This window comes from Mesoplodon mirus (assembly GCF_964341445.2).
Source record: "Mesoplodon mirus genome assembly, chromosome: 2".
NCBI classification, from domain to species: Eukaryota; Metazoa; Chordata; class Mammalia; order Artiodactyla; family Ziphiidae; genus Mesoplodon; species Mesoplodon mirus.
In genome coordinates this window covers 58,862,122-58,879,854 of record NC_138977.1, presented here as the reverse complement: position 1 = coordinate 58,879,854, position 17,733 = coordinate 58,862,122, and the positions used below count along the sequence as shown (strand labels likewise).

The following is a 17,733-nucleotide window of genomic DNA, read 5'->3' as shown; positions in this document are numbered from 1 at the left end:
CTCCAGCATTTGTCGTTTATAGGTGTTCTGATGATGCCCATTCTAACTGGTGTGAGGTGATACCTCATTGCAGTTTTTCTTAATAAACTTATTTATTTTATTAATTTTTTGTTTGGCTGCATTGGGTCTTCGTTGCTGCACGAAGGTTTTCTCTAGTTGTGATGAGCGGGGGCTACTCTCCATTGCGGTGCGTAGGCTTCTCAATGCGGTGGCTTCCCTTGTTGCGGAGCAGGGGCTCTAGGCGCATGGGCTTCAGTAGTTGTTGCACACACGCTTAGTTGCTCCACGGCATGTGGGGTCTTCCTGGGCCAGGGCTCCAACCCGTGTCCCCTGCATTGGCAGGCAGATTCTTAACCACTGCACCACCAGGGAAGCCCATCATTGGAGTTTTGGTTTGCATTTCTCTAATAATTGGTGATGTTGAGCAGCTTTTCATGTGCTGCTTGGCCATCTGTATGTCCTCTTTGGAGAAACATCTATTTAGGTCTTCTGCCCATTTTTTGATTGGGTTGTTTGTTTTTTGTAATATTGAGCTGCATGAGCTGTTTATATATTTTGGAGATTAATCCTTTGTCCATTGATTCATTTGCAAATATTTCTCCCATTCTGAGGGTTGTCTTGTTTATGGTTTCCTTTGCTGTGCAAAACCTTTTAAGTTTCATTAGGTCCCATTTGTTTATTTTTTATTTTATTTCCATTTCTCTAGGAGATGGGTCAAAACGGATCTTGCTGTGATCTGTGTCATAGAGTGTTCTGTCTATGTTTTCCTCTAAAGTTTGATAGTGTCTGGCCTTACATTTAGGTCTTTAATCCATTTTGAGTTTATTTTTGTGTATGGTGTCAGGGAGTGTTCTAATTTCATTCTTTTACATGTAGCAGTCTGGTTTTCCCAGCACCACTTATTGAAGAGGCTCTCTTTTCTCCATTGTATACTCTTGCCTCCTTTATCAAAGGTAAGGTTGACTATATGTGTGTGGGTTTATCTCTGGGCTTTCTATCCTGTTCCATTGATCTATCTTTCTGTTTTTGTGCCAGTACCATACTGTCTTGATTACTGTAGCTTTGTAGTATAGTCTGAAGTCAGGGAGCCTGATTCCTCCAGCTCCGTTTTTTCATTCTCAAGATTGCTTTGGCTATTCGGGGTCTTTTGTGTTTCCATACAGATGGTGAAATTTTTTGTTCTAGCTCTGTGAGAAATGCCGCTGGTAGTTTGATAGGGATTGCATTGAATCTGTAGATTGCTTTGGGTAGTAGAATCATTTTCACAATGTTGATACTTCCAGTCCAAGAACATGGTATGTCTGTCCATCTGTTTCTATTATCTGTAGTTTCTTTCATCAGTGTCTTATAGTTTTCTGCATATAGGTCTTTTGTCTCCTTAGGTTTATTTCTAGGTATTTTATCCTTTTTGTTGCAATGGTAAATGGGATTGTTTCCCTAATTTCTCTTTCAGATTTTTCATCATTAGTGTATAGGAATGCAAGAGATTTCTGTGCATTAATTTTGTATCCTGCAACTTTACCAAACTCATTGATTAGCTCTAGTAGCTTTCTGGTAGCATCTTTAGGATTCTCTGTGTTTAGTATCATGTCATCTGCAAACAGTGACAGCTTTACTTCTTCTTTTCCAATTTGGATTCCTTTTACTTCTTTTTCTTCTCTGATTGCTGTGGCTAAAACTTCCAAAAGTATGTTGAATAATAGCAGTGAGAGTGGACAGCCTTGTCTTGTTCCTGATCTTAGTGGAAATGAATTCAGTTTTTCACCATTGAGAATGATGTCGGCTGTGGGTGTGTCACATATGGCCTTTATTATGTTGAGGTAAGTTACCTCTTTGCCTACTTTCTGGAGGGTTTTTATCATAAATGGGTGTTGAATTTTGTCAAAAGCTTTTTCTGCATCTATTGAGATGATCATATGGGTTTTATCCTTCAACTTCTTAATATGGTTTATCACACTGATTGATTTGCCTATATTGAAGAATCCTTGCACTCCTGGGATAAACCCCACTTGATCATGGTGCATGATCCTTTTAATGTGCTGCTGGATTCTGTTTGTTAGTATTTTGTTGAGGATTTTTGCATCTGTGTTCATCAGTGATACTGGCCTGTAGTTTTCTTCTTCTGTGACATCTTTGTGTGGTTTTGGTATCAGGGTGATGGTGGCCTCATAGAATGAGTTTGGGAGTGTTCCTCCCTCTGCTATATTTTCTAAGAGTTTGAGAAGGATAGGTGTTAGCTCTTCTCTAAATGTTTGATAGAATTTGCCTGTGAAGCCATCTGGTCCTGGGCTTTTGTTTGTTGGAAGTTTTTTTTTTTGAATTTTTGAATTTTATTTTATTTTTTTATACAGGTCCTTATTAGTCAACCATTTTATACACGTCGTTGTATACATGTCAGTCCCAATCTCCCAATTCATCACACTCCCACCCCCACCCACCGCTGCTCTCCCCACTTGGTGCCCATACGTTTGTTCTCTACATCTGTGTCTCAGTTTATGCCCTGCAAGCCAGTTCATCTGCACCATTTTTCTGGGTTCCACATATATGCGTTAATATGCGATATTTGTTTTTCTCTTTCTGACTTACTTCACTCTCTGTGACAGTCTCTGGATTGATCCATGTCTCTACAAATGACCCAATGTCGTTCCTTTTTATGGCTGAGTAATATTCCATTGTATATATGTGCCACATTCTCTTTATCTGTTCGTCTGTTGATGGGCATTTAGGTTGCTTCCATGACCTGGCTGTTGTAAATAGTGCTGCAGTGAAGTTTGGGGTGCATGTTTCTTTTTGAATTATGGTTTTCTCTGGGTATATGCCTAGTAGTGGGATTGCTGGTTCATATGGTAATTCTATTTTTAGTTTTTTAAGGATCCTCCGTACTGTTCTCCATAGTGGCTGTATCAATTTACATTCCCACCAACAGTGCAAGAGGGTTCCCTTTCCTCCACACCCTCTCCAGCATTTGTCGTTTATAGGTGTTCTGATGATGCCCATTCTAACTGGTGTGAGGTGATACCTCATTGCAGTTTTTTTTTAAATAAATTTATTTATTTTATTAATTTTGTTTGGCTGCATTGAGTCTTCGTTGCTGCACGCAGGTTTTCTCTAGTTGTGATGAACGGGTGCTACTCTCCGTTGCGGTGCATAGGCTTCTCATTGCGGTGGCTTCCCTTGTTGCGGAGCAGGGGCTCTAGGCGCATGGGCTTCAGTAGTTGTTGCACACGCACTTAGTTGCTCCACAGCATGTGGGGTCTTCCTGGGCCAGGGCTCCAACCCGTATCCCCTGCATCGGCAGGCAGATTCTTAACCACTGCACCACCAGGGAAGCCCATCATTGGAGTTTTGATTTGCATTTCTCTAATAATTGGTGATGTTGAGCAGCTTTTCATGTGCTGCTTGGCCATCTGTATGTCCTCTTTGGAGAAATGTCTATTTAGGTCTTCTGCCCATTTTTGGATTGGGTTGTTTGTTTTTTGTAATATTGAGCTGCATGTGCTGTTATATATATTTTGGAGATTAATCCTTTGTCCATTGATTCATTTGCAAATATTTCTCCCATTCTGAGTGTTGTCTTTTCGTCTTGTTTATAGTTTCCTTTGCTGTGCAAAACTTTTAAGTTTCATTAGGTCCCATTTGTTTATTTTTGATTTTATTTCCATTACTCTAGCAGGTGGATCAGAAAAGATCTTTCTGTGATTAATGTCAAAGAATGTTCTTCCTGTGTTTTCTCTAAGAGTTTGATAGTGTCTTGCCTTACATTTAGGTCTCTAATCCATTTTGAGTTTATACTTGTGTATGGTTTTAGGGAGTGTTCTAATTTCATTCTTTTCCATGTAACTGTGCAGTTTTCCCAGAATCATTTATTGAGGAGACTGTCTTTTCTCCATTGTATATCCTTGCCTCCTTTGTCATAGATTAGTTGACCATAGCTGTGTGGGTTTATCTCTGGGCTTTCTATCCTGTTCCATTAATTGGTATTTCTGGTTTTTTGCCAGTACCATATTGTCTTGATTACTGTAGCTTTGTAGTATAGTCTGAAGTCAGGGAGTCTCATTCCTCCAGCTCCGTTTTTCTCCCTCAATACTGCTTTGCCTATTCGGGGTCTTTTGTGTCTCCATACAAATTTTAAGAATTTTTGTTCTAGTTCTGTAAAAAATGCCATTGGTAATTTGATAGGGATTGCATTGAATCTGTAGATTTCTTTGGGTAGTATAGGGATTTTCACAATATTGATTCTCCAATCCAAGAACATGGTATATCTCTCCATCTGTTGGTATTATCTTTAATTCCTTTCATCAGTGTCTTATAGTTTTCTGCATACAGGTGTTCTGTCTCCCTAGTTAGGTGTATTCCTAGGTATTTTATTCTTTTTGTTGCTGTGGTAAATAGGAATGTTTCCTTAATTTCTCTTCCAGATTTTTCATCATTAGAGTATAGGAATGCAGGAGATTTTTGTGCATTAATTTTATATCCTGCAACTTTACCAACTTCATTGATTAGTTCTAGTAGTTTTCTGGTTGTATCTTTAGGATTCTCTATGTATAGTATCATGTCATCTGCAAACAGTGACAGCTTTACTTCTTCTTTTCGAATTTGTTCATTTCTTTTTCTTCTCTGATTGCCGTGGCTAGAACTTCCAAAACTATGTTGAATAATAGTGGCGAGAGTGGACATCCTTGTCTTGTTCCTGATCTTAGTGGAAGTGCTTTCGGTTTTTCACCATTGAGAATGATGTTTGCTGTGGGTTTGTCATATATGGCCTTCATTATGTTGAGGTAGGTTCCCTATATGTCCACATTCTGTCAAAAGCTTTTTCTGCATCTATTGAAATGATCGTATTGTTTTTATTCTTCAGTTTGTTAATATGGTGTATCACATTAATTGATTTGCATATATTGAAGAATCCTTGCATCCCTGGATAAATCCCACTTGATCATGGTGTATGATCCTTTTAATGTGTTGTTGGATTCTGTGTGCTAGTATTTTGTTGTGGATTTTTGCATCTATGTTCATCAGTGATATTGGTCTGTAATTTTCTTTTTTTGTAGTATCTTTGTCTGGTTTTAGTATCAGGGTGATGGTGGCTTCATGGAATGAGTTTGGGAATGTTCCTTCCTCTACAATTATTTGGAGGAGTTTGAGAAGGATGGGTGTTAGCTCTTCCTAAATGTTTGATAGAATTCACCTGTGAAGACATCTGGTCCTTTTGTTTGTTGGAAGATTTTTAATCACAGTCTCAATTTCAGTGCTTGTGATTGGTCTGTTTATAGTTTCTATTTCTTCCTGGTTAAGTCTCGGAAGTTTGTGCTTTTCTAAGAATTTGTCCATTTTTTCCATGTTGTCCATTTTATTGGCATATAGTTGCTTGTAGTAATCTCTCCTGATCGTTTGTATTTTTTCAGTGTCAGTTGTTACTTCTCCTTTTTCATTTCTAATTCTGTTGATTTGAGTCTCCTCCCTTTTTTTCTTGATGAGTCTGGCTAATGGTTTATCAATTTTTTTATCTTCTCAAAGAACCAGCTTTTAGTTTTAATGATCTTCACTATTGTTTCCCTCATTTCTTTTTCATTTATTTCTGATCTGATCTTTATGATTTCTTTCCTTCTGCTAACTTTGGATTTTGTTTGTTCTTCTTTCTCTAGTTCCTTTATGTGTAAGGTTATATTGTTTATTTGAGATTTTTCTTGTTTCTTGAGGTAGGCTTGTATAGGTATAAACTTCCCTCTTAGAACTGTTTTGCTGCATCCCATAGGTTTTGGATCATCATGTTTTCATTATCATTCGTCTCTAAGTATTTTTTGATTTCCTCTTCGGTTTCTTCAGTGATCTCTTGGTTAATTAGTAACGTATTGTTTAACCTCCATATGTTTGTGTTTTTTACATTTTTTCCCTGTAATTGATTTCTAATCTCATAATGTTGTGTTCAGAAAAGATGCTTGATATGATTTCAATTTTCTTAAATTTACTGAGGCTTGATTTGTGACCCAAGATGTGATCTATCCTGGAGAATGTTCTGTGCATGCTTGAGACGAAAGTGTAGTCTGCTGTTTTTGGTTGGAATGTCCTATAAATATCAATTAAGTCCATCTTGTTTAATGTATCATTTAACGCTTGTTTTTCCTTATTTATTTTCACTTTGGATGATCTGTCCATTTGTGAAGGTGGGGTGTTAAAGTCCCCTACTATGATTGTGTTACTGTTGATTTCCCCTTTTATGGCTGTTAGCATTTGCCTTATGTATTGAGCTGCTCCTATGTTGGGTGCATAAATATTTACAAGTGTTATATCTTCTTGGATTGATCCCTTGATCATTATGTAGTGTCCTTCTTTGTCTCTTGTTATAGGCTTTATTTTAAAGTCTATTTTGTCTGATATAATTGCTACTCTAGCTTTCTTTTGATTTCCATTTGCATGGAATATCTTTTTCCATCTCCTCACTTTCAGTCTGTATGTTTTCCTAGGTCTGAAGTGGGCCTCTTCTAGACAGCATATATATGGGTCTTGTTTTTGTATCCATTCAGTCAGTCTGTGTCTTTTGGTTGGAGCATTTAATCCATTTACATCTAAGGCAGTTATTGATATGTTCCTATTACCATTTTCTTAATTGTTTTGGGTTTGTGATTGTAGGTCTTTTCCTTCTCTTGTGTTTCCTGCCTAGAGAAGTTCCTTTAGCATTTGTTGTAAAGCTGGTTTGGTGGTGCTGAATTCTCTTAGCTTTTGCTTGTCTGTAAAGCTTTTAATTTCTCCATTGAATCTGAATGAGGTCCTTGCTGGGTCGAGTAATCTTGGTTGTAGCTTTTTCCCTTTCATCACTTTAAATATGTCCTGCCACTCTCTTCTGGCGTGCAGTTTCTGCTGAAAGATCAGCTGTTAACCTTATGGGGATTCCCTTGTATGTTATTTGTTGTTTTTCCCTTGCTGTTTTTAATTTTTTTTTCTTTGTATTTATTTAATTTTGTTAGTTTGATTAATATGTGTTTTGGCGTGTTTCTCCTTGGATTTATCCTGTATGGGACTCTCTGCACTTCCTGGACTTGATTGACTATTCCCTTTCCCATATTAGGGAAATTTTCAACTATAATTGCTTTAAATATTTTCTCAGTCCCTTTCTTTTTCTCTTCTTCTTCTGGGACCCCTATAATTCGAATGTTGGTGCGTTTAATTTTGGCCCAGAAGTCTCTAAGACTGGCCTCAATTCTTTTCATTCTTTTTTCTTTATTCTGCTCTGCAGTAGTTATTTCCACCATTTTATCCTCCAGGTCACTTATCCGTTCTTCTGCCTCAGTTATTCTGCTATTGATTCCTTCTAGAGAATTTTTCATTTCATTTATTGTGTTGCTCATCAGTGTTTGTTTGCTCTTTAGTTCTTCTAGTTCCTTGTTAAACATTTCTTGTATTTTCTTCATTCTATTTCCAAGATTTTGGATCATCTTTACTATCATTACTCAGAGTTCTTATTCAGGTAGACTGCCTATTTCCTCTTTGTTTGTTTGGTCTGGTGGGTTTTTAATTTGCTCCTTCATCTCCTGTGTGTTTCTCTGTCTTCTCATTTTGCTTAACTTACTGTGTTTGGGGTTTCCTTTTCGCAGGCTGCAGGTTCGTAGTTCCCGTTGGTTTTGGTGTCTGCCCCCAGTGGCTAAGGTTGGTTCAGTGTGTTGTGTAGGCTTCCTGGTGGAGGGGACTAGTTCCTGTGTTGTGGTGGATGAGGCTGGATCTTGTCTTTCTGGTGGGCAGGGCCACGTCAGTGGTGTGTTTTGGGGTGTCTGTGACCTTATTATGATTTTAGGCAGCCTCTCTTCTAATGGGTGGGGTTGTGTTCCTGTCTTGCTAGTTGTTTGGCATAGGCTGTCCAACACTGTAGCTTGCTGGTTGTTGAGTGGATTTGGGTCTTAGCGTTGAGATGGAGATCTCTGGGAGAGCTTTCTCTGTTTGATATTACGTGGAGCCAGGAGGGCTCTGGTGGACCAATATCCTGAACTCTGCTCTCCCACCTCAGAGGCACAGGCCTGACACCTGGCTGGAGCACCAAGACCCTGTCAGCCACACGGCTGGTTTCAGTTCTGGATAGAATTTGACAATTCTGAGGATGTTCCGTGACTTTTTTTTTTTTTTGGCTGTGTTGGGTCTTTGTTGCTGTGCATGGGGTTTCTCTGGTTGCGGTGAGCAGGGGCTACTCTTCGTTGTGGTGCAGTGGCTTCTCGTGTTGCAGAGCATGGGCTCTAGGTGCACAGGCTTCAGTAGTTGTGGCACGCAGGCTCAGTAGTTGTGGCACGTGAGCTCTAGAGTGCAGGCTTAGTGGTTGTGGCACACCGGCTTAGTTGCTCCGTGGCATGTGGGATCTTCCCAGGCCAGGGCTTGAACCCGTGTCCCCTGCATTGGCAGGCAGATTCTTAACCACTGTGTCACCAGAGAAGCCCCTCAGTGATTTTTTTTTGTTTAGTTTACAAAACTCCTGAATCAATTTACAGGTTCTCTGCATTCAGTCAACACCGATGCCCAGAGAGAGACCATCTCCTTTCACTGGATGAGCATTCTTTTATTCCTAACTTATTTCCTGTTTCCTAAAAGAGAAATTTCCATTTCACCCTAGTAGCCCTTGTGCATCACAGTGCACTGACTGGCGATAATAGCATGTGCAGCAAAGGAGACAAAACAACTCAGAAGTTTGTTTCTCCTTGTTTCATTTCTTATTTTTTTTTAACTTAGGTCCTCTTTCTTTTCTTCTTGGTGTTCCTGGCCAGAGGTTTGTCGATTATGTTTTCTCTTTCAAAAAAGCTACTCTTGGTTTTTTTGAATTTTTAAATTTCCATTCATCTCTATTTTATTTTCTCTCTGATCTTTATTATTACATTTCTTATGTTACCTTTAGGTTTTGTTTATTCTTTTTCTAATTTTCTTAGGTGGTAGGTTAGGTTGTTTGAGATTTTTCTTATTTTTTAGGAAGACTTGTATGGCTCTGTACTTCCCTCTTAGGACTGCTTTTGCTTTGTCCCAGAAATTTGGTATGGTTAAATTTTCATTGTTGTCTCATGGTTTTTAAAAATTTCCTCTTTGATGTCATTGTTCACCCATTGGTTGTTTAGTAGCATGTTGTATAGTTTCCATATAAGTCTTCTCTTTTCCTTTCTCTCTCTGGTTGATTTCTAGTTTCATGCCATTGTGGTTAGAAAAGGTACTTCAAATTTCCATCCTCTTAAACTTGTTTAGGCTTGTTTTGTGAGACAGTATGTGGCCTGTTCTAGAAAATGTTCTATGTGCACTTGAATAGAATGTGTATTCTAGTTTTTGGATGTAATATGCTGAAAATATCTATTAAGTTTAACTGTTCTATTGTGTCATTTAGGATCTCTTTTCCCTTATCAATTTTCTATGTAGAAGATCTGTTTATTAATGTCAGTGGGCTGTTAAAATCTCCCACTATTATTATATTCCCATCAGTTTCTCCCTTTATGTCTCTTAACATTTGTTTTATGTATTTAAGTGCTCCTATAACAGGTGCATATATGTTAACGAGTGTAATATCCTCCTCTTGTATTGATCTCTTTATCATTATATAGTGTTTTTCTTTGTTTCTTTATGGCCTTGGCTTTAAAGTCTATTTTGTCTGATATGAGTATTGCTACCCCCTGCTTTATTGTCATTTCCATTTGCATGAAATGTTGTTTTTGATCCCCTCACTTTCAATCTGTATGTGTCCTTCAGCCTAAAGTGGGTCTGTTATAGCCAGCATATTGTAGACTCTTGTTTTATTATCCAGTGTGCCAGTCTGTGTGTTTCGATTGGAGCATTTAGTCCATTGACATTTAAGGTAATTATGGAAAGATATTTTTATTGCCATTTTAAACCTTGTTTTCTTATTGATTTTGTATTTCTTCCTTGTTTCTTTTTCTTTTTGTTTTTCCTTTTGTGATTTGATGGTTTTCTTTTATATTATGCTTTTTGTTCTCTTCGTTTTTTGTGAATCTGTTCTCTGTTTTTGTTTTGTGATTACCCTGTTTTCAAGTACGTTTACCCATTACTGTATCTACTTGCTTTAGACTGGTAGCCATATAGGCTCAAGCATATTCTAAGAAAAATCTACATTGTCTTACTTTCCTCCCCCACACTTTATGATTTTGATGTCCTTTTACATCTCGTTTATACTTCTGCTGTTCAATGTGGTTATCATCACTTTCAGAAAATTTTTTTCGATTTTTTTTTTCCTCAATCTCTGTACTGGTTTATTTAAGTGACTTTCCAATTGTGTGATTTTCTCTTTCCTATAGATTCTTCTTTTCTATTTAGAGAATACCTTTCAATATTTCTTTTAGGATAGATTTTAGTATTACTGTACTCTATTAGTTTTTTCTTCTCTGAGAAATTCTCCTTCTATTCTAAATGATAATCTTGCTGGTTAGAGTATCCTAGGTTACAGGTTTTTCCATTTCAGGACTTTGAATATATCTTGCCACTCCCTTCTGGCCTGCAGTGTTTCTGTATTGGAATCAGCTCATAGTCTTATGGTGGTTAACTTGTAATTAATTCCTTGTTTTTCTCTTGCTGTCTTTAGAATCCTCCGTTTTTCACTTTTGCCATTCTAATTATAATATGTCTTGGTGTAGTTCTCTTCAGATTCATCTTGTTTTGGACCCTCTGTGCTTCCTATACCTGGATATCTGTTTCCTTCTTTAGGTTTGGGAAATTTTCAGCTATGGTTTCTTCTAATACTTTTTTTTTTTTTTTTTTTTTTGAGGTACACGGGCCTCTCACTGTTGTGGCCTCTCCCGTTGCGGAGCACAGGCTCCAGACGCGCAGGCTCAGCAGCCATGGCTTACGGGCCCAGCCGCTCCGCAGCATGTGGGATCTTCCCAGACCGGGGCTCGAACCCGTGTCCCCTGCATCGGCAGGCGGACTCTCAACCACTGCGCCACCAGGGAAGTCCTTCTAATACATTTTTGATCCTCTTTTTCTTCTTCTACTGGGATTCCTATTGTGTGTAGATTGACATGCTTTATATTATCCCATAGATCTCATATATTGCTTTTTTTTTGTCTTTGTCTGCTGTTCTAATTGGGTGATTCCCATTACTCTATCTTCCAGATCACTTATTCATTCTTCTGCATTATTTAGTTTGCTATTTATTGCCTTTAGATTGGGTTTCATCTTGGCAAGTGAGTTTTATAATTTTGTCTCCCCTTTATAGTTTCTAGTTCCTTTTTACAGTGATTTGTATTTATTGATAGCCTTTCTTAATTCTTTCAGTACCTTTATTACCTCCTTCTTGAACTGGGGGTTTAGTAGTCTGTAGAGGTCTGTTTCATTGTTTGCTCTTTCAGGGGATTTTCTTATTTTAATTGGGAGTAGTCATTTCACTTAAATTTCTCTGACTCTGAATTTAAGACAAAGTTATATACTGTGGTCTTGAAGGGCTGTTTTTATGTGGGAGCACCCCTGTGTGGCCTAATATTTTTGGTGCGAGAACTTTTTAGCATGGATGCCTGCCATGTCTTTCTTCAGGGTGTGCTGGATGTTATAGGAGGTGTGATAGGTGTTGTGGTGACCAGAGCCTGCACTGGACGTTCAGCAGGGCCTCCTCTTTGCTCTGTGGTTGTCACAGCCCTGTTTGGGGCGGGTCTGCTTCCCAGTTGTTAGAGAAGCAGCCCCAGATCCATTTCTGAGCTGTGGTGTGAGGTAGGCAGGACTGGAGCACTCCCACTGAGAGAGGAGCCAGAGTATTCTTCCAGCGGAGCTGTCCCCTAGGAAATGCGCTCTGTGGTGTTGACTGTCAACTATTGTGCGGCCTCACAAAGTACACTGTTGTTGGCACTGCCCTCGGCCCCGAGTCAGCCATGGGAATGCAGGCAATCTACTAGGTGTACCTCAGGTACTGTGCACACAAAGCCACTAGCACAGATCTGCCGAAGTCAGGCATGGGGACCGCTGTAGTTGCACACCTGGACCCGCCATGAGCTAAGGAGTCAGCTCAGGTCCTGGCCATGCAGCTGTATGCACGGGACCCACAAAGCCTGCAGCTGATGCCAGACCTGCCATAGCTACAGGAGCACCAGTCATCTGCTCAGGTGTCCCACAGGCAATGAAGGTACAAAGCTGCCTGCAGCAACATAAACCCACTGAAGTCACACGCCTCAGATTTCAGCCCTGCCTCTGCATATGGGCAACCCATCAGCACTCGCATGCCCCCAGAGCTGTAGAGGGGGAGCTGTGCCCACTGTAAGCACCGAGAATGAGGCTGCTATGGCTCGGCCCCCCCTCCCTTGGTGTGCACGTTAATAATGGGGCTTCTGTGACCCACCCATACTCCGGCCTGTGCACACCCCTGGTTGTCACCTGGACCACACTCCAGCCCCTTTGGGCTCTGTGCAGCCAACCCCAGTCCTCTCCCTGGGTCTATCTGCTGAAGCCCACATTTCAGCACCCAGCCCCACATGCTCCAGCAGATGCGCATCTGGGCTGCAGAGTGCAACGAGGTGGCCGGAACTGTCTGTGCTGGTCTCTCTCTGTTCTGCCTGCTGCAAGCCGGCTGGCTGCACTCTCCTCTGAGCTGCTGAAGCTCCCTGTCCCGGCTGCTCTCCCAGCTGGTGAAGGGGGTTCCTGGGGTGAGGAGACCTTTCTTCTTTCACAGCTCCCTCCAAGGGGTGCAGGTCCCATCCTGATTCCTTTTTTTTTTTTCTTTCATCCTACCCAGTTATATGGTGATCTTTCTTGAAGCTTTGGTTGTATGAGATCCTCTGCCAGCATCCTGTAGGTATTCTGTGAGAATTGTTCCACATGTACATGTATTTTTGATGTTATTTATGGGAGGAGATGAGCTCCATGTCCTTTTATATTCTGTCATCTTGATCTCTGTCTGATACCTTATTTAGTAACAAGTTTTCAGTAAAGCTTAATGTCGAACCAACAAGGTTCAGACAGTGGTTCCCCCATCTGCTTCACTTCTGACATAAATTCTTCTAAATGTGCTTTGACCTAATGACTGTGGATCAGGGGACAAGCCACTAGACATGATGGTATGGACTGTTATGTCACCTTTCTGCCTCTGCTTACTTTCATGGATCAAAGACTGAAAAATGCCAACCTGGAGGGCACTACAGTTACATGAAGCACCTTGATGTGGTACAAAGACACAAGCAACACTTTTTAGAAATAAACATGTTTATTCTAAAATTAATGCAAATAATTGAAATTATAGCGGAGGATGTTAAGGAGCTATTATGGACCCAAAAAAAAAACACAAGAAAAAGTAAGGCAATTACAACTCCAGCTCAAGAAAAGGCTCTTCGAAACCTGACTTCTGCTTACAGGCTATAGCTGGTGGCTACCAAGTTAGGCCTCTGTCATTACTTCTGTCACTACTGGGTCTAGCTAAAAGCTGCTTGTTGCTGTCAAGACCCACAGAGAAGGCAAAGGGGCTCACAGCTGTGAGCATCAGGACACCACTTCTTGGGTGGACCATGCCTCCTCACCAAACATATCCTGGCCCCTTTTTCTCTAGGGTTTACCCCAAAGCAAGTAGGGGCTCAGGGAACCAAGTCCTTTGGCAGAGACTATACAGCAAAGGTGGTATTCCTTGGCTTGATTCTGGCAAAGTGTGAATGGGCTGAGAGCCAGAATGAAAAGCTGGGTTACCTGAAGGACAGAACTTCAGAGCCTGACTAACCCTTCAGAAAGACTTCTCACTTCCTATTCATAATGGGACAAGAGGCCCAGTGGTTACGTGTGCAGATATCGAGGAGTTCCATCAGCTCCCAAACCAAATGTAGGGCTTGAAATCAGTGTCCTTTGGTGAAATGGATCCACACTGCCCAGCTGGGGAGTGGAGACCACCCCAGATGGCTCGATCCGTCAGTAAGATGTAAGCAGGTGTGGATGAGGAAGGTGACTGAAACTTAAGGCCCTGGCCCCGAGGAACTGAAGATGTGAGTTCCAGACCTTTAAACAGGTGTGGCCACCAGTCCTGGTGGAGCTACCAGGAAGGTGCTTGGAACTGAGCAGAACTGCCGCTCGTCCATGTCTGAATTGGTTCTGGTATCCGTGGTCACACACGACCATTTCAACGCAGAGGGGCGCTTCTCACCGGCAGCCGGTTTGGTGCTGCCAGCACTCCAGTGGGTGTCTTCCCCGTGCGCCTAAGTGGACAAAGGAAGACAATCATCCACAGGAGTAAACTGCGGGACATTGTAGTACTTAACGGCTTCTTAAGAGAGTATTGCTGCACTTAGGAAGGGAGCCTCGAGATGGAAAAGGGGGAAGTGAAAGACAGAAAAGATCTGAAAGAGGCCAGTACCATTTTCCGGGTATAAAACTCGTCATGTTAAAAGTGACATGGCAGGGCTTCCCTGGTGGCGCAGAGGTTGGGAGTCTGCCTGCCGGTGCAGGGGACACGGGTTCGTGCCCTGGTCTGGGAAGATCCCATGTGCCGCGGAGCAGCTGGGCCCGTGAGCCATGGCAGCTGAGCCTGTGCTCCGCAACGGGAGAGGCCACAACAGTGAGAGGCCCGCGTACCGCAAAAAAAAAAAAAAAAAAAAAGTGACATGGCAGTATATTCATGCGACTACTTAATCCTAACCCAGAAATGAGAGTACAGTTTTTGCAGAGGCCGATGTGACACCTGCTAGCAACAAGACATCATCAAGACATTCCACCAACCTCTGCCAGACTGTTACTCATGTGCACAGGTGTACAGAATAGAAAGCCCACACGTGTTGGGTCAAACTAACGCTCCTGATCATAACCTAAAGTGGCAACAGCAGGTCCCTTCGAAAACCACCATCGCGCCCCCCCCACCCCCCCAAGCAATGTTACAGCACAGAGGAAGGGCCCGGGAGACACCAGAGGCAACAGCGCTCTCTGCAGGACACGTGCTTCTCCATTTTAGCAGCTCACAAACCACAGTGGTGCCTGCCGGGTGGTTCTGGGCCCCTGGACTTCCTCTATCCAACCTGAACGCACTGGAGATCCAGGGACGGTTCATGCACAGTCTGTCTCTCAGGAGGTGCCCAGCAGTTCAGCCACCAGGGGGAACGTGACTCTCACGTCCGAAGGATCTGAGCCTCTAACACAAACACACCCCAACCATCCTTGGAACCCACAGAAGACAGGATGAAACACACCACACCAGCCCTGCAACGACACGGCCAGCTGGTCACAGTTAGTCAGTGTGGAGGAAGTACAGAGCTGAAGAACACTTCAGACAACTGTGCCAAGGATCTGGCGGGGAGTCCGGGCGTCGTGGCTCTCCCGGCCAGCGTTCCCAGCAAAGAAGGCTAGAGGAGACCAGCCTGAAGAGGCTGAATGTTCAGGAGTCCCTGAGAGGGGTAGAGGGACAAAGGAAGGCTCCTCCTGACTTACCCCTACCCAGGTAAAAGCCTCAAGGACTGATGCAGTTCCCCTCGGCCCAGGTCAGGAGTAGCCCGTCCCCGCTGAGGAAGAAGGCACATGGTGTGTCAGCATGAGAGTAGGACAGCGGCTCAACCTAGATCAGGGCCCCATGTGGGAGGCAGAGGGTGGGGAGTGGGCGCAGGGTTGGGTCCTGTCCCTGCGCCACCCTGAGCAACCAGTCTTAACGAAGGAATCCCAGGCCCTAGGCCACAACTGACACTTGCCATCATGTCTTCCTATTCCAGAAAGTTTACCTCATCCTAGCCAGGGCCGAGGAGGTTGGAGCACCTGAGGCTTAACTGCCGTCGCGCCTTTGGGAGCTGGTTAAAGGGGGAAGCGGCAGGAAGAACACAGAACGGAGAGAGGTTCCCCTTGCCTTGGGGGCTCTCTCACGCCCTCCTCACACCCACCCCGGGTAAGTCAAGGCAATTTGTGAAGGTGCTTCGAGCTGTTCCTTCAGGCAGACAAACGTGCTTGATGGCTTAGAGCAGCAGGGAGGGGAGGACTGCTACCAACTCTGGTGACACATTTGAATTTGGGTGCTCACCCCACTCTGATCCTCAGAAAAGTATAGAAAAGGGCCTGGTTCTGATCATCACCAGCCCAGCAGAGAGTTCAGGTGTGCTCTGACACTGCCAATTCAGAGAGGCAGCGCCAGGGCCCCAGAAGGTCCTAGATTCTCTGAAGCCGCATTCTTTTCCTCATCCATGGAAACAGGAACAAACCAGTGGGAGCATAACTTCCAACAAGAATCTTCAAAGATGATGACAACCAAGTGTCAAATGGGAACTACAGGCACCGCCGAGGACCAGCGACTGCTCCAGCCCCTGCCTTGGTGGACTGAGCAGATCTGCTGGACTGCGCCGGCCCCACATCACAAGAACAATGGCTGGTCAACCTGTGTCCTCAAGAGACAACACAAGCTGCAATAGAAGGGACCCTGAGACAGCTAACCACTCACGGAGGAGGACTGGAAAAGCCTCCTCCTTAGAGCAGACCTCACCCCCACCGAGGGAAACATCGGTTATGGAACACTTCCTGTCTGACTAGCCCACCTGCCTGAGGTAACAAAGCAAACCTTTTCCTATCTCGTAAACTGTAGCCCAGCTTCCCTAAGGAGTCAGGACAGGTCAGAGCTGCCACACCGTGATTAAGTGAAGCTGAAAGCAAGAGAGGTTAGAGAAGGAAATGTTTAAAACAATTTCCAGGGTAACATTTAGAACAAGGGCAAAATAATTACGTCATGGAATCCTTTAGAGTCTTCACATTAAAAACCACAACAGGACGGAAACAAGAACCCTGAGGACCAGGCTGTCTCACGGTCTGCTTCGTTGTGCTCTGTGGAGCGAAGACCAGATGCTGAAACCAGTGGCCTGTCCCACACCCCGAGAACCTTCTGAAGGCCAGATGCACCTCGGGGCCACGGAGGATCCCCGCTCAGCGGGGTTTTGGAGAACCATTCATCTGGCTGCCCTGAGTTACAGTGTCTGTGCTGAAAAGGCTGTCCAAGAAGACGGAGGACAATTCTGCCACCAGGTTCCTGTCGACTGTAGCCTGGGCCATGCCGTAGATCGCACCCTACAAACCCAGTCAAAGAGTGTCATTAGAGATGAGGGGTCCGGAGCAGACAGCGGTCGTGCGTTCCTTCTCCCACCATGCCCCCCTCCCCAGCCCAGGCACTATTCGAGCAGAAAGGCATAGGATGTTTTTCACAGGCAGTTGCCAGGCTGCCTTTCTGCCTAAAGAACTGTCCTATGGGATTTGGTGTAGAAAATTCTGGAGGAAACAGGCTTATTGCCTTTCCTGTGTCAAAATTTTCTTTTTAAATGGACACTACCGCCACCTGCCTTTGTACAGCACTTTCAAATTTACAAGGTGCTTATTATATCTAGCATACCTCGTTTGAGACTAAAACAAACCCTGGGAATGGGTGAGCAGAGATCATCAGTTCCGACTAATAAGGAAAGAGGTTTGTGGATAAGGGACAGAGGCAGGAACAGACTGGAGGTCATCTGATTCTTTCAAGCCCACCAACACCACCTAAACTTCCACAGGAAGAAAAAACCCCAAGTGTCCCTACCATTCCTGTGGTCTTTGCTTTCGGATTCTTCATGATTTGAGTGACGGATTCCCGGATGTCCTTTAGGAACTGTATCGCTACTCGCTTACGGGTGTGTACCAATGTGATGCAGAAATGAATGCTATGGGAGAAGAAAGACAAAGTGAGACGAATCCTGGAAAAAGAGGGGAAAAAAGGTTCTGAAATCAAGCAGCCCCCAATACAGGAATTTACTGATTGCTTCTTCATGTTGCTCGTGACAAGTGTAGTCAAAGTGCTCCCAGCCGTGGGCA

The 17,733-nt window shown here is 43.0% G+C and overlaps 1 protein-coding gene across 3 annotated transcripts in view; it reads right to left on the bottom strand.

The window, feature by feature from the left end:
• Positions 1 to 16,557: 16,557 nt before the first annotated feature.
• The window catches only part of SGPL1 (sphingosine-1-phosphate lyase 1), a 51,061-nt gene continuing 49,885 nt past the window's right edge, over positions 16,558 to 17,733 (bottom strand). For all 3 annotated transcript variants that reach the window (XM_082603085.1, XM_082603084.1, XM_082603086.1), the window contains exons 14-15: positions 17,462 to 17,582; positions 16,558 to 16,959 (exon numbers count right to left, since the gene is read on the bottom strand). In XM_082603085.1, coding sequence (XP_082459211.1) covers positions 16,819 to 16,959; positions 17,462 to 17,582 — 262 coding nt within the window. In that variant the 3' untranslated portion in view covers positions 16,558 to 16,818. The remainder of the gene's footprint in view (positions 16,960 to 17,461; positions 17,583 to 17,733) is intronic.